The following is a 17,633-nucleotide window of genomic DNA, read 5'->3' as shown; positions in this document are numbered from 1 at the left end:
GAATATGAACAAGAAAGCTACGTAATATTCCGGAGTAAAGTATGAGCCATTATAACGTAGGTGGCTTAAGCATGAATTTAAACTCGATAGCATTGTTTACAATTAATTTTAAAGGTTCAGATAAGTCTATTCTAATATTATTACCTAAAAATGTGATTCATTCCTGTGACATATCAATTTTAATGTAAACTATATTGTAGTTTACCTTACATACATTTGTTGTGAACGTTTTTGCCTTAAGTCTGGCATCTTCAGACAAATGAAAAGAATTTAAATATATGAACAAATTGCATAAATATACTAAGTGATATATACATATAGCGTGTACAAAAGGTTACATAAGTGAATATACATAAAGGTATACATAGTTACAAAATGTCACTGTTAAAATTATATGGATTGAAATACATATAAAGAAAGTTAAAAATTACGATGTGCTTAGATTAAAACAATGTTATTTTGTAAAAACAAAAAATTAATTTTACGCCTTGCGTTTTATGTTGATGTGAATTTCACTGAATTTGTTGCGTTATCATATCTTTAATTTTTAATATTAAATATGCCAGCATTAATTTATAAAATCACGGAATAAAATATACTGTGTCTTGACAATTGTAATCAGTGTACATATATATATATATATATATATATATATGTATATATATATGTATATATATGTTATAAGACATTTAGTTTTAACTATTGCACATATGTATTTACGATGTATGTGATTCAACTATTTATTTCACATATGTATGAGATATATATAGTTCACGTGTTTGTTTCACGAAGTTATACAAAAAGAATGTGTTAATAACAAACACAGTTATAAATCATATGAATGTAAGAAGTCGAACGATCTGGATAAACGTTGAAGATTATTTGTAGCTGTGTAGTAGTGTGGTTTGACTGCCTTGGATCTTTTGTGTAGGTAGTTGCAATGTATTTCGTTGACAGAATATTAATCGAGTAACAACGAGTTAGATTGATGTTATATGTGTCTAGTGGTGTGTATGGTATACCATATTTTAAATCAAATCATTTCATATTTTCATACAATAAAGGAGACGGCCTCCAGATATGGAGGGTAGCTGCGAATATATTGAATAAGTAGTCGTGGACAGCCGATAAGGGGTGGTCCTCCAGCTTGGGGGTTGGGCGAAGGGCTAACAACCCATCACTGTAAAAAAAAACAGCTTGTTATGAATCCCTACAATAAGCCTCGGAATAGGACTGATTTTCTGGCACGGCCACAGCAAAGGAATAAGTTTTTGAGATTTGGCACTTGGAACGTAACTAGTCTTTATAGAACAGGAGGGGTAACATTAGTAGCTAAAGAACTAGCTAGATATAGAATAGACTTCGTGGGAGTACAAGAGGTTAGGTTAGATGGGAATGGCATATCACAAATAGGAGATTACTTGTTGTATTATGGGGAAGGAAACATTAATCACCAATTAGGAACAGGATTCTTTGTTCATAAAAGAATAAAATCAGCAGTAAAAATGGTCGAATTTATCAGTGACAGGTTATCATATTTAGTACTGAAAGGTAGATGGTGCGACATCATAGTTATAAATGCTCACGCCCCTATAGGAGAGAAAGACGACCATATAAAGGATAGCTTCTATGAGGAATTGGAACATACTTTTGATGATCAGTTACCTAGATATCACATGAAAATTTTACTGGGGGATTTCAATGCTAAAGTAGGACAGGAGGATATTTTTAGACCAACTATTGGAAAAGAGAGCCTACACGTAACTGGTAGTGACAATGGAGTTAGATTAGTCAACTTTGCCACATCGAAAAATTTAATTGTCAAAAGTACAACATTCCCCCATAAGGATATACATAAATATACTTGGACTTCTCCAGATGGATTGACACACAACGAAATAGATCACATATTGATAGATAAACGGAGACATACTAGTATAGTAGACATTCGAACTTTCAGGGGTGCAGACTGTAATTCTGACCATTATTTGGTAATTGGAGAATTAAGAGAAAGACTATCAGTAGCCAAGCGAGTAGAGCAACAAGTTAATATTACTAAATTCAATATTTTGAAATTAAAGGACGAGGAAACTAAGCAAAATTATCAGGTCGAAATTTCGAATAGATTTGCCACTTTAGAAAGTTCCGACGAAGTTGAGAAAGAATTAGATGTTAACAGCGTGTGGGAAAATATCAGAGATAGTATCAAAATTGCAGCTGAGCAGAGCATAGGTTATTATGAAACTAAGAAAAAGAAACCGTGGTTTGATGAAGATTGTTGCATTGCAGTAGAAAGAAGGAAATAGGCAAAATTGAAATTCTTACAGGATCCAGTTGAGGAGAAGAGAGATAATTATTTCAATGAAAGATGGGAAGCAAGTCGTACACTTAGGAATAAAAAGAGAGGTTACTTGAAGGAAAAACTGAATGAGGTAGAAACAAATAGTAAGAATAAAAACATTAGAGACTTATATAAGGGTATAAAGGAATTTAAGAACGGATGTCAGCCAAGGGTAAACGTGATCAAGGATGAGAATGGTGACTTGCTTGCAGACTCTCCATCAGTCCTAAACAGATGAAAAAACTATTTTGGGCAACTACTAAATGTACATAGGCCAAATAGAAATGATCGGGGCGAAATTGAAATACAAACTGCTGAGCCATTTATACCTGAACCCACGCTTTCAGAAGTCGAAATTGCGATAGAAAGTCTGAAAAAGTACAAGTCTCCACGTATCGATCAAATTCCAGCAGAATTAATACAAGAGGGTGGAAGTGCATTATATAGCGAAATTTATAAACTTGTACTTGCTATTTGGGAAAGGGAAATTGTACCAGAACAATGGAAGGAGTCCATAATTGTACCTATTTTTAAGAAGGGGGACAAAACCAACTGTGGTAACTTTCGAGGAATATCACTTTTGTTGATGTCGTACAAAATTTTGTCCAATATTCTTTTGAGGAGATTAGCTCCGTACATAGATGAAATTATTGGGGATCATCAGTGCGATTTTAGGCGTAATAGATCGACTATTGATCAGATTTTTTGTATTCGACAGATAATGGAGCAAAAATGGGAGTATAAGGGTACAGTACATATGTTATTCATAGATTTCAAAAAGGCATATGAATCGGTTAAGAGGGAAGTATTATATGATATTCTTATTGACTTTGGTATTCCCAAGAAACTAGTTCGATTAATTAAAATATGTCTCAGTGAAACATACAGCAGAGTCTGTATAGGTCAGTTTCTATCTGATGCTTTTCCAATTCACTGCGGGTTAAAGCAGGGAGATGCACTATCACCTTTACTTTTTAACTTCGCTTTAGAATATGCCATTAGGAAAGTTCAGGATAACAGGCAGGGTTTGGAATTGAGCGGGTTACATCGTTTGGAATTGAGCAGGTTACATCAGCTTCTTGTCTATGCGGATGACGTGAATATGTTAGGAGAAAATCCACAAACGATTAGGTAAAACACGGAAATTTTACTTGAAGGAAGTAAAGTGATCGGTTTGGAAGTAAATCCCGAAAAGACAAAGTATATAATTATGTCTCGTGGTCAGAATATTGTACGAAATGGAAATGTACAAATTGGAGATTTATCCCTCGAAGGGGTGGAAAAATTCATATATCTTGGAGCAACAGTAACAAATATAAATGACACTCGGGAGGAAATTAAACGCAGAATAAATATGGGAAATGCGTGTTATTATTCGGTTGAGAAGCTTGTATCATGTAGTCTGCTGTCAAAAAAATCTGAAAGTTAGAATTTATAAAACAGTTATATTACCGGTTGTTCTGTATGGTTGTGAAACTTGGACTCTCACTCTGATAGAGGAACATAGGTTAAGGGTGTTTGAGAATAAGGTGCTTAGGAAAATATTTGGGGCTAAGCGGGATGAAGTTACAGGAGAATGGAGAAAGTTACACAACGCAGAACTGCACGCATTGTATTCTTCAACTGACATAATTAGGAACATTAAATCCAGACGTTTGAGATGGGCAGGGCATGTAGCATGTATGGGCGAATCCAGAAATGCATATAGAGTGTTAGTTGGGAGACCGGAGGGAAAAAGACCTTTAGGGAGGCCGAGACGTAGATGGGAGGATAATATTAAAATGGATTTGAGGGAGGTGGGATATGATGATAGAGACTGGATTAATCTTGCACAGGATAGGGACCGATGGTGGGCTTATGTGAGGGCGGCAATGAACCTTTGGGTTCCTTAAAAGCCATTTGTAAGTAAGTAAATCAAAACTCTTGTATGATTATGTACAACATTCAAATTCATCCTGTCACACATTTTTTTTACAATCTGCAAGCATTTTGAATTTATCACAGTATCTGCCCATAATCTTGCCTTGTGAAATTATTGTAATAGTTTATATTTTCTGTTACATGCAACAAAACTCATACTGTAGAAGTTTTAATCTTTTGATTGTAAAAAATAACTTTACTGAAATTTTTATTTTGTGCAGTATCTCATGTTTAGTAACTTGGTCCGCCAAGATACACACAACATTTTTTGATAAACTCACATTTCAAAGACTTCTGTATGATTTATAGCTTCCTTTTTTAGTATCTCTCCTTCAAGGCCATATTATAAAGCAGTAAAGATATAGCAGCGAACAATTCTCATTGGCAACTGCAATGATATGTCTGGTAAATTTATTTATTTATTTTAATGAATTCTGTAGCTTGTATAATCCTGGCCAAAATTTCTTGCCAGTGGTTAGCTCTTGTTAAGGGGTAAGAACACTGAAATGGAGAACTATGATTGTGTAGGTTTTAAGTAATGATTTTTTATCTTTTACTACCACTCAAATTCTCCTATTCCATTTACAATAACTTAAAACGTAAAAGAAAATTAAAATTTCGAGATGAACAGTATAGAAATAAATTAGATTCGAACTTAAGAATCTCTGGTTTAGTCACCATTGAAGTATGTCAGATATTAAGAAAGTGTGTCTAATATATGTTGTAGAGTTTATTTACCTCGTTAATAAAATTAATGGAAAGCACATCTGTAAGTATGTGCATGGAAAAATAAGTTCTTTGCATAATATTTGCAGATATAAATTATCATCCATGAATAATTATGATAAATATACACATACTTCCTTTCTCTTCTCTCTTCTATCCTCTTTTCTTCTTCGTTAACAGAAAAATACTTTGAAATGTATTTTAACTAGAAAACTTGCTTAATTAAACAGTAACTATAAAGTGTTCATTATTTTTAATGTATTTTTTTACCATTTCTGTTTACAATTATTTTTCAGAAATCCCTTCGAGAGGAAATGAAATTGTTGACTGCCCAGTCAGAGAAAATTAAAGTTGAATTGAGAGAGTATTATCAGGAACAGCTGGAAGTCGTAGTACGTGACAAACTTCGAGAATTTCAGGAACAGTTAGATGCTGCTGAAGTCTCATTACACAAGGAACTGGAACAACGAGAACATGCAATTACTGATTTGGCTTCCAGACAAGTGAAACAAATATCTGAGAAGTAAGATTTTTACACTTAACAGTGTTTGTTTTTCACCATCATCATTGCTGTTGTCATCACCAGGCAGCGGATTTTCGGTCCCGATACTGAATGTTAGGTTACATCAGTTGCAGGAAGGTCAGGTTAGATCAGTTGTAGGAAGGTCATTGACCTCATTGCTATGCTCCCTCCGTATGCCAAGGGACATGAAGTCTTCTTGTTGCTGTATAGAGACTGAAAATCTGCTGTCTGATCATCACTTACAGTCATCACCATTGGCCAACCACAATTCAGCATTGGTGTAGGTGGGCACCTAAGGGAAAGAGACATTCAGCCCCTTCCTCCCTACTTCACAGCAGTACTTTTTTCATGTGTCTTCCCTTAAATGTTTCCTTTTCAAATGCCATGCAAGTTCAACTTTTTATTTTATTTAAAAATATTTTCACACCTGCATGCAAAATGTGAGGAATTTATGTTGTAAGTACAGTAATTGAGCAAATATTCTTTTTTCTTTAGAAAAATAAAGTATTTCACTATAACAAAGTAATTACAGAGGTCCCTAGGATTTCGCTATATTGTATTTTACTGTTTTAACATAAACTTATCAACCTGGCCCACTTTCACATGGTGTACTACAAGCAAGTTCTTAGATAATAGGTTGATGATATACGTTTTTGGCCTGTGACTCCAAAGGGAAGAACGACTGGAAATCTGTCTGAACTTTTAAATGATTACTGATTTCAGACACCAGATGGAAGTACAGTTGTTGGAAGAAAAACATTCAGAGGAGCTTCAGTTATATAAATTGCAGCTAGCTCAAGCAATGAATCAAATTACTGAGCTGGAAACAAAGTTACAGGGATATAACTCCAGGAAGAGTGAATTAGTTGAAAAGTTACACAGTGTCATGGAGACACAGTGGCAAGAAGCCCTGCGTATCATTAGCGGAAACAGCCCGTTAGTTAGTCATAATTCTGAACTCCTGAAATTACAGGTAAGCATAAAGAATTTTATATAAACTGAAACACATAGACACAGAGGAATGATCCAGCATATAGACATATACGTAATGTATTGTTTTGCTACGAAAATGTGAGTGATCACTGATCAACATCGTAATTCTATTGTTCAGGACAATGAATAATTGAGAATTTGTAGAATGGGTGGTGGAAATGGGTGGACTAACACTACAAATTCCACTTGGATTATTTTCTGGATCACCAGTATAAATAACCAACCAACTCTAACCACTAAAGTAGCAATAGACTTGTAATGTAACACGAACATTCGCGTGAGTCAGGAGGAATAATATATATATGGATGAAAATATTGACTATTCTGAATAAAAATGTCAGTATAAACATGTGCCCAATGTTGCAAAGGGCAAGAAGGAAAGATAAATGACTTAATAATTACATTTATTGCTTATACATGGTATCAGTACATCCTGTACAGTTCACAGTAATGGTTAAAAATGAACACCACTGACTTCAATGCACTTTTCCACTCTGTTGACAACAATAAGTGTTTCTCTTCTGAGGTCATCTTGTTATTCTTTTCTGAGGGCAGCACTATTCATAATGCGAGCGACCAGTTTTCATCCCTCGTGTTTATTTTGTTCTTGTATACTTCACCATTCATCCACACCTACACCAAAAGAAGAAAATCGACAGGACTAAGGTCTGAGGAGCTTGGTGGCCAATGCACATGACCACCATGATCGATCCATCATTTGTTGAGATTAGAAGACGTGTTATCTGACAGCTAAAATATACAGGAGCTCTGTCATGCTGGAAGAACATGCCCATCTTTGCAGCCAGGGAAGCCTCTTGAAACAACATTGGAAGTTCGTTTTGCAGAAAGGCTAAGCAGCTGCACCCAATTCGGTAACACAGCAGGCCCAAGCAGCTGATTTTCGATTGCACTGCACTACACATTCACAGAAAAGCGATGTTGATAATTTGTTTCCATAATAGCATGTGGATTTTCATCGGACGACTGATGTTGTTTATACTATCACAATTGAAACTAGCTTAATTGGTGAACAGTATTAATGAAACTAATCACCGATTACTAATTACCTGCACTACACATTCACAGAAAAGCGATGTTGATAATTTGTTTCCATAATAGCATGTGGATTTTCATCGGACCACTGATGTTGTTTATACTATCACGATTGAAACTAGCTTAATTGGTGAACAGTATTAATGAAACTAATCACCAATTACTAATTACTCAACAAAATGCCAAGAATCTAGCTTCATCTCCTTCTTCAAGGTGTTGCACCTGCTGTACATGAAAAGAATAACCATAGTGATGTAATGTTCTGTGAAACACTGATATGTGCAGAAGTACTTCATGTGCGCCTTCTACTTCATCCACAGTTTGTTCATTTGCACATTCAGAAGAAATATGACTGCTAGGAACTGTACCAGTCTCACGCAGTTTGTTATAAACACTAGTAAAAATCTTGAATTGGGTACTCTGTGATTAGGAAACCATCGACAATGCTCTCTATGAGTAGCTACAGCATTTCCATCACAGAACTCGTAAACAAATATCATATTGGCATATTCAGCATGTGTAAAGATGTGTGACAATGTTAGACACATTTGTAATATAATACCAAACAGCTTAAGAACACAACTGCATTCATATGTTTCTACTACCACCGCCACCACCACCACCACTACCACCACCACTGCCATCGCCGCTGCCACCACCACCACCACCATTTTTCTAATAATCGTTTGCTTCTATATCATCACCATAACATATAAACAGCTCCAGAAAAAGTGGCGAAGTTTCCTTGAATGAATTACCTATACTGTGGGGTTACTATTATTAGTGTTATCATTATTATGATTACTACCATCACCACCACCACAGCTACTACTGTTATCACTAACATTATTATTATTATTATTATTATTATTATTATTATTATTATTATCGTCATCTCCACCATCATCATCATCATCATCATCATCATCATCAAAAGATATCTAGATATCAAAGTATTAAAGTGCACTGACAGTGGTGAGTATTCGAAAGGTATGTGAACAGCACATTTAGACCACTGAACCATTTGTAACTGGTTTATTTTTCACACTATCTTATAATTCTTCCTGAAAGGTTCTTTGTCAAAGGCACAGTTTTTATTGTCTTTTCATAGGGAGGGATTGACAGTAGCACCAAACCCTTAGTAATGCACAACCAACCTATTTGTTTAGACAAGACTGGACCATTTTATGATTTGAAAACTCAGAGTTGTAATGAATCCCATATTGGAAAGAATGATGCCGATACAGAGCTAAAAGAAGCAAGACTTTCAAAACATTGTATGTTTGAAGCTTCTAAGAATGGAAAGGTGAGTTCAGTAATTCAGCAGTAAAACAAAAATAGAGGATATCATAAATTGTAAATGGATTCTATTGCATAGTATCTTCCCGAAATAGGTTTTGTTATTGATTTACTAAAGACATTGTATTAAAAAGTGTGTGGAGACAGCATAAAATATGATAAAAATTTTTACTTATTATCATTATATCTCATTATCAGATGTACTGTATTCACATCGTATTGCAATTTGTTTCACTGTTAATTTAATAAAACATAAACTCAGAAATTATTAGTTAAAATAGAAAATTTATTTACAAGAATTGCATGAAATAACCATTTTTAAACAAACCAAGATCCAATTGAAATGTTCTTGTACAAATACAAGTATTAAATTTTACAAAAATTATTTCAATTCAAGTTTTTTCATGTGAGTACTCTGTTAGAGAAAATGCATACACCCAGTTTGAATTAAGTTATGTAAAAATAATTGCATATACAAATTTTCATTATACCATTTATAGGGATATTCAGAAACCATAATCCAATTACCATGTTAATATCGATAAAAATAACTAGCGCTTGTGTTTACATTAGTCTTTGTGCTTTCTAATAAAATCCAGTTAGATCCCCCTGTTCCTTCTTTCCTTGATCCAGTGTTCTGCTATAAAAAACATGCCCTTTGTTAAACGTTGTTAATTTTTAATACAACTTTTCTTGTTTCATTTTTTCACATTCACTACAATCGCTTGGAAAATTACTGATATATTTCAAATTATTTATAATTTGTTTCGTTTTAGGTGGTTACAAATCCCTCTTCTGCATTTAAAAATGTGAGTGTCCCACAGCCTCTTGTACCTCCAATTCACCTGCATCAACAGAGTAACGGTTCATCAACAGCTGATGAAATGCCTTTCTGTAGAGATGGACTGCTTACATATAGAGTAGCAGAACAACCAGTACAACTCCAAGAAACACCTCCTGGTAGAGGTCAGATGAAAACAAATCAAGAGAATGAACTCAAGAAATATATAATGATGGTATGTTGTTGAATATTATAAAACTTTGTGACAGGAAATCATATGTATCTAAATCATAACTATTATTGTTATTATAATGGAAGTTCTATACCTTTTTTAGACAACCATTCCTAAAAGTAGATCTTTTAATGCTTGGTAAGTGTATTAAAAATTGACTATTATACGGTAATGTGTGAAAAGTATTTTTAATACTTACTTTCAACTGTTTGTGCTGATTGGCAATAAAATTGCCATATGTCACATGGTAGCAATCACAACCATTTAATAAGGTAATTTAAACAGGACAAGCTTACTTCTAAAAGTTAACTGTTTTTAGTAAGAAATGTACAAAAATTAAATAAATTACTTCAGTAACGATTTTTTTAACTTTAATTATTTAAAGTCGCTTTAACTTCTAGGTTATATCGTGCCTTGTATGTGGTTTACTGTTGGGAATGCTTGTTAATGTTGTATCGTGTCAATTATTTCGTGGTAATTGGGATTCAGTCCAGTATTTGCCTTTATTTGACTAAAAATTAGTTACATTCAGTTGAGGAAAACCACGGAAAAAATCTCCCTCAGATTGGTCAGCACTGGGGATTGAACCTTCCGAATGTGAGGCCAGTACATTATCACTGAGCCATTTTGCTCAGTAATTATTTTATTGATAATTATGTAACACACTTAAGAATTAAATTTAATTATAAAAAAATAAGGGGATATATGGGTGGTTCTCTCAATGTGTAGTCAAATGTTCAACTACAGTATTTGAGGAACAAGTGGAGACAAAATTTTGAACAAACACAGCATATGTACTTATCCTCTCTCTCGCACAGCTGCTATTATGGGGTTGTTGGCATTGGTGCTATCTCTTCCATCATGTCCGTGGAAGTGTCAGTGGCAATCTGCTCCTCTCTAGAGTGTTCACATCCTTCATCCTCACTATCTGTTACTCCTATGTTGGTTACAAACCAATCGATGACTTCGTCAATTAACCCATCTCTCTCCCAATAAAACTTTTCCTCCTTTTCTATACTTTCACACACATTTCTCCAGTTTTCTGGTGTCACTTTTGATAATGCTGTTTGAAATGTTACATCACTGGGTCTGAAAGTTACATTATGTTTGGGTACATCGTTCTTTATTTGGGCCCAAATTAATTTAATTGCACTGATAGGGAGGAAGATGCACTACGGTATGCCCTGCTAACTCTGCAATAGTGTCAATTTCGTATTTTCTAAATCTGTCTTTCTTAGTCTTGATAATGTCATATTACTTTGGTGAATCTCGGATCGTATTCAATGTTCTTTTTGCGTAACCAGGTTTCCATTTTGCTTTTTAAACTTGATGATATTGTGGCCTTATTTAGTTCCATGAATGAGAAGGTGCATTGTCCATAACAATTACACTATTTCGAGGGATATTTTGTTTACAAATCAATCCCTGAAAACAATACCGTCCATCTCCTCGTGATAGTCCTTATGGATTTAGACCGAAAATACAGAAGGCCGTTAGGAACAAACCCTTCAGAAGACCCGGCATGTACTATAATAAATCTCTGCCCTTTACCAGGACGACAATCATAGGTATGTCAATTTCACCGTCTGGCATGTCACATAACCATACCTTTCCTGTAGTATGGTTCACATTCAACCAAGTTACATCAAGATAAACGATTGATCGTGATTAGCTCGATAATCTCGAGTAGATACTGTAGTCTGCCACAGGAATTGATGAGAAGGACATAATTTGTTTTGTGAGAGGACACCTATACATTTGCTTGTCCATGGCTGGTCTTGCTCCATAGCTGACGAAAGTAATCCTGAAAAGGCTGATGTGTTCTTCTTCTTCTTGTCCTGTTTCCATGGTTGCAAGTCTTCCACCTTTATCACAGAACTTAACCTCTCCAGTAGCCAAGCATTACACTTCATTAGGAATTGATCACATTTCTATTGCACTGTTTTCATCTCTTATCGAATTCACACTTGGAAACACTTAATTTGTTTTTGATTCTCCTTGTCATACCTTTAGAACAGTTTTCAAAGTGAAATAAATGGTTTCTTCTTCACTGAGCAATGACAGTGAGAATCCCTTGTAAACTGATGCGTCAAGGAGTAGGATAGTGGAAGCAGTAACAGAGCCATAACTTTGCATGTGTTGTCATATTGCCACATGACACTCAAAGAATGCTAGACAAAATAAAACGAGTTTAGAATGGTTTCTGCCGACAGTGAAAATAAGACTTTTTTCCAGCTAGATTTGATTCGTGGCCAATAGTGCACTGGATTTTAATGTGACTATTACACTTTTACTGCGTCACACTACTTTTGACCAATAAAACGGTACGAAAGGACGTCTTTCAACCAATCATGGCTGCTTATCACACAAATTTATCGCATCCCTAGCATTTGTTTAATTTTATCGCGTCCCTAGCATTTGTTTATTTTTATCACTACCCTAGCATTTGTTTCTTTGTTTGCCAACATTTCAAACGGCACTGGTCTGGACGTCAAAAAACAGAAAATTACAAACCACTCCAGTCGATGCACAGCACTTTCAAATATGACTCGCATTGGCATTCAAGAACAAGAATTAATAAAGATCACTGGTCATATATGAAGAGCACCATTCGGAAATCCTGAATAAGTTGAGGGATACACCATGTACATCAACGAGTTCACTTCTTATACGCATTAGTCCAATATAACATCACCTGAACCACCAATCACTAAAACATTCAAATTTGAAAATTGTACTTTTAATAATTGTTTCTTTTAAAATTATTCATGTTTATTTTTTATTTCATCATCCCTAATTAAAACTTTTCTAACACTTGTTTATATTATTTAGGTTATGTTTGTTATAGCTTCTGCTATATGATATTATGGATAGTCACGTATCAGAGATTATTTAATACTAAGATTTATTGAAAAATATTGTGTCAAGTGACGTTGATTACTGGGATCTGGATGATTGAAGTGGAATGCAAATGTTTTAATAAAAATGAAACTGAATCAACAAAGCCTTCTTGACTAGTAACCGTCCACAGAGTTCAATGAAGATTCCATAGTTGGCACAACTGATAACAAGAAAACATAATCATAAAATATTACTGCCATCTAGCGTAATGTTGAGATGGTACAATAATACATTTGAAGACAGTTGTATTTTCGTAAGCCAATTAATATTTAATTGTATTGGAGTGCTTTGTTACTTCTAATCTTTATATACTTTCTTCTAATTGTGTAATAGTCAATTAAATCCCACACGAGTTTTGATTTTCTCTAGATAAATCAAAACCTCTAGTGAGATTACTGTTGATAATTGATAAGGTTTCACTATTACAAAGACAAGGAATAAATCAGTGGAGAAGTCAGGAGAATTGTCTCTATACAAGCACGGGTGAATGGCTGTCTAAAAATAGTGTATGACACACATGTTAAAAAGATTTGATTTTGTTCGCATGTAGCCTTGTTTTGCAAACACATCCCTGCTCACAGAATAAAATGCCATTTTAACACTTGTATCATAATTAGTGTGTAATTTATATTGAAAATATGACTGTTTTCAGTTGTTAGATAGATCTCCAGGTGATCCATTAGATGAAGGAAATCAAGAAGTCACTCATAAACCAGATCCTCATGATGGAAATTCAGGACAAGATAAACCTAGCAGATATGATAAGAGAGAAGGACTTCCTAGTGGATCAACAAATGAAGGAATTGAACCTACTAAATGGGAAAAAATTTTACACAGTGTAAGCAAATTGCTAGTTGCGTAGTTACTTAAGTGATGACTCCATCCCATTAGTTAAATAAGATGCAGGGCTTATTGTCCAAGGAATTATAATTCTGCTAAACAAATAAATGAAATATTTTTTACATTTAACAGCTTAGGATGATAATCACATGATGTTGACTATTACTTTTTTCTCTCTTATTAGGATGCTCAAGTAAGCTTATCAAATGGGCGAAACCAAAATTTCACTTCCATTCCAAGTTACGAACTGCCAAAGACAGGAAATTCATCAGGGAGAGATTCTCGTCAAATGAAACCACCTTGGAAATAGCACACGTTTTTACAGGTATTACAAGAAAATTTAAACTGTATGTGGTTCACTTCTTTATTAAGTAATTGTTTTGTTTAATACTAGAACGAAGTAGTACATTGCTGAAAATATTCATATATTTAAATAAACTTAGTTTTATTTGTTTATTTTGTAGTATGTTTACATAATCGTTTGAAAATCTTTTACTAACACAAACTTTGTTTACCATCATATGTGTCCTTCAACATTCTTTAGCTTTATACCTGTAAAATACGAGGTATTTATAAGTTAAAATGCTGTAGCAAAAATATACTCTTTCATAGGGTTAACACATAAGTTGATTTTTTAGGAAAAAACATAGTGTTAATTACTTTTTAAATTAAACTAATATAAAGTAAACAAAAGGAAATGAAAATGTACAGGTATTAGAAAAAGATGTAGGTACAAAGGTTAAGATGCTTCTCGTAAAAGTTAATGAAATTATTCCGAATTAAACTTTTTTTTTCTGTTGTGTTATATTTACTTCCTCTTTTTTACTGCCCTTAACGTTTCTTCTGCTTATATCCTAGTGTTAGGATTTGAATGTTTCTCTAGTCTGTTAGTCAGCAGAAAATGTTTTAAAGTGTTAAGAAATGCATAATGTACGAAAACATCTATGCAATAAATATTAATGGCCTATTTCAAATAAAAGCCTCGAATATTACCAATATTATCATAATATGCTCAATATTTTATTGAAAAACGAAGTTTCAAAGATTTAAAACTAGATTTATAGATGCATATAAGTCCTACTGAATCTCTTTACTTTATGCTAATAATATGAATATCATACTCAACTTAAAATTTAGTTCTTCTCTATTGAGATACAAATTTTAGTAAGATATTAAATGGGTTATATACGTTTTATCGAATACCTCACATTCTCGAATAAGCTGTGCATCCCACTTTTGAAAGGGGGGGGGGGGGATAAAAAAAATAGGTACATCAAACTTTCAGCAAATTTATTCATGACAAATTAAAAACAATTAAACACAAATACAGTTGAGTTAACAATAAATTTTATCTTTGTATTAATTTTTATAGAGTCCCTCTTCCATCAGTAATATAATGTATTACTAATATATATATTGAATGAAAGTATTAAATGAAATAATATATTAAATCCATTCCCAGTATTTATTAGCAGATTTATTTAATTTCTCTGATTTTTACATATTACTTGTAATTTAGTATACATAGCTATGTACAAACAATTATATAAAGGAAATGTAAATTTTTATCAACTGTACAAATTTATATAGCTAAGTCTGCTTTTACATCAACAAAACAAATGTTTTCATATCTAATCTTATTGTTTGCAATACATTTTTGTGTGCAGTAATATCCACAAGATACTATGTATATGGATTTTAATTATAATTCATGTAAAAGAAATCAATATGGATGAATATGAAACTAACATTTTTTTTATACCGAATCAATATAAAATTCCTAAAGCGAATAACAATATTACATGTTGAACATGTGAGAACTTCAAACATCAGTTCATTTTTTCTTTGTACATTTCCTTATAATATATGATATTCTAGATAAAATATTTATCATCCTATGGACTATGAACTCAGGTTCGATCCCCCGGCATACCCTCAATTTATAACGTGTGTTGGTCAAGCCCGTGGTACAGGTAACACGGGTTTTCTCCAGGAGCTCTGGTTCCTCTGTGGCATCCCAACAGATCTGCATCATTTCACCTCATTGCAGGTGTAACGTATACCAGCCTCCTATGGTGCACCCTGGGCAACGACTCTGTTGGTAAATTTGTTACACAGCTGGCTTCATATGAGTGAATATTTCAGCTTAAACTCTTTAATTGTTTGGGGTCCAAAAATTGTTATTATCTACCTGTAAATTTATTCACTTAAAAGTCGCAGCCTATTCTGTTTAGTTCTAAAACAGTCCGTTTTGCCACCTTCTTTTTGCCCTGTGATATTTATGTGCCTATATGTGTATGTATAGTGCGACCGAATATTCAGCCATATTGAAAAAAAGACTAAACTAAATGTCTTAAAGGAATCAGCACATAACGTTTGGAAGTGTACCTGCCACTAAATATATCGAGAGAAAGTACTTCTTTTTTAAAGAAAAGCCTAAAGATCACCTCGGATTGTACACTTTAACCTATATGTTGAAGATAGGTTTACCAGACATCCGGATTTTGCTGAACATGGCCTACATTTTAGGCGTGTGTCTTGTGTCTGACTAGGCATTATAGAAAATCAGATATTGTCCTGCTTTTCTGTCTCGTCAATTCTCAGTGTACCAAAGTGAGAAACAGTCTATGTGTGGAATCCATTAGAGGAGTTAAGTTTGTAAAATTTAAATTAAGACATCCATCTTGTGTAGATTTCCGCAAGTATTTATTGAATGACAACATATTTTGCTCAAACAAATTAGGTCATCAGGGAAGTACCAACAATAAAAAAATTAAACAAATGGTTAAATATGCACAATGAAGGGGGGGAGGGGGGAAAAAAACACTGAAAATATGCACTATCAAAATAGAAACTTACATTTTATTTTAGAATGGCACAATGTACTATTAACAGTCTTTCCAAATTTCTAAGATATTCTTTTCCCTTGATCCACTGTACCACAAGATCTCTTCTCGAACATTTAATCGGGGGCATTACAACACTTCACAGATCACCACAGAACACAAATACAGTAACTATACTTGTACATGTAGCCTACTCCAGACCTTCTACCTTTCTACCTGTCCAAATTAAAGGCATGTTAGAGGTAGCATGTTAGTGCTATTGTTGCCGAACTACAAAGTATGGGAGGGAGCAGAAGTGGCATCCTTCTAATAATAATTTTAGCCTCAGGGTAAGACTTGTATAGAATAGGAGTGTGGAATTCCAGTGTGACAATACAATGATAGGATTAGCTGGTAGTCCTCAGGTAGAAACCCTGCAAACCGTTAGCATTTCACTTATATTTTTCAGTACATATACTCAAATATTGTAAGCTCAGAAATATATCTATAAATATGAAAGTTACATAAACTATACAGCTATAACGTAATGTTTATACCATTTGTTTCTTGCATATTATCGCGAGAATATTAATTGCCATATTTTTTTATCTAGTCAGACATTCCATTAAAATTTATTACTTTATGTATAATGCTTGTATATGATGAGAGCTTTTTCTTTTCTATTTTATCATTGTGAATTGTTATTTAATTGTAATATACTGGAAATTTGAAAACATTTCATTTTGTTGATGTAAATCGGTTTGTTGTTGCCAAATTAAATAGTATAAATAAGTAGTGTTAATACTATGATATAAGTAGCATTTAGTCAACTATGAAACTGGAAAAATCAAGTTTACTAGTTTCTAAGTCTGATACTCTATTTTGAAAGTTGGTACATTGAAGTGTGAGTATGTGTTGCGTTATAGAAACTTGTTTTAAGTAAATGTATATTGCTTTGAAAGAATAATGATGTGAATTAAAAATGTTTGATTTCATAGTGCAAGAACCAAAAGATTGTACCATGGTATAAACTTCCAATTTTCACAGTTATCCTGACCTGTCCTTAATCCAAACGTAATAATTTCCTTCGAACTAGTGAAAGAATTTTATTTAGTTTTAAGTACCCAGTACTTGGACATTGTCTGTCATGGAACCAGTGAGTTGAATTCTTTGCTGTCAGTGATTTAAATAATGATTGC

General features: G+C 33.6%; 1 protein-coding gene across 8 annotated transcripts in view; it reads left to right on the top strand.

Annotated features, from left to right (window-relative positions):
- The window catches only part of LOC138712235 (putative leucine-rich repeat-containing protein DDB_G0290503), a 43,586-nt gene extending 27,166 nt beyond the window's left edge, over window positions 1-16,420 (top strand). For 6 of the 8 annotated variants that reach the window (XM_069843794.1, XM_069843797.1, XM_069843793.1 and 3 more), the window contains 6 exons: window positions 5,284-5,510; window positions 6,234-6,483; window positions 8,668-8,862; window positions 9,632-9,871; window positions 13,422-13,607; window positions 13,794-16,420. In XM_069843794.1, coding sequence (XP_069699895.1) covers window positions 5,284-5,510; window positions 6,234-6,483; window positions 8,668-8,862; window positions 9,632-9,871; window positions 13,422-13,607; window positions 13,794-13,919 — 1,224 coding nt within the window. In that variant the 3' untranslated portion in view covers window positions 13,920-16,420. Of the gene's footprint in view, window positions 1-5,283; window positions 5,511-6,233; window positions 6,484-8,667; window positions 8,863-9,631; window positions 9,872-13,421; window positions 13,608-13,793 lie in introns of those variants that run through there. The other 2 variants (XM_069843795.1, XM_069843798.1) reach the window with 2 other exon arrangements.
- Window positions 16,421-17,633: the final 1,213 nt, after the last annotated feature.

Source organism: Periplaneta americana, chromosome 13 (genome assembly GCF_040183065.1).
Source record: "Periplaneta americana isolate PAMFEO1 chromosome 13, P.americana_PAMFEO1_priV1, whole genome shotgun sequence".
NCBI lineage: Eukaryota > Metazoa > Arthropoda > Insecta > Blattodea > Blattidae > Periplaneta > Periplaneta americana.
The sequence above is the reverse complement of the archived record's forward strand: the minus strand, read 5'-3'. Positions and strand labels throughout refer to the sequence as shown.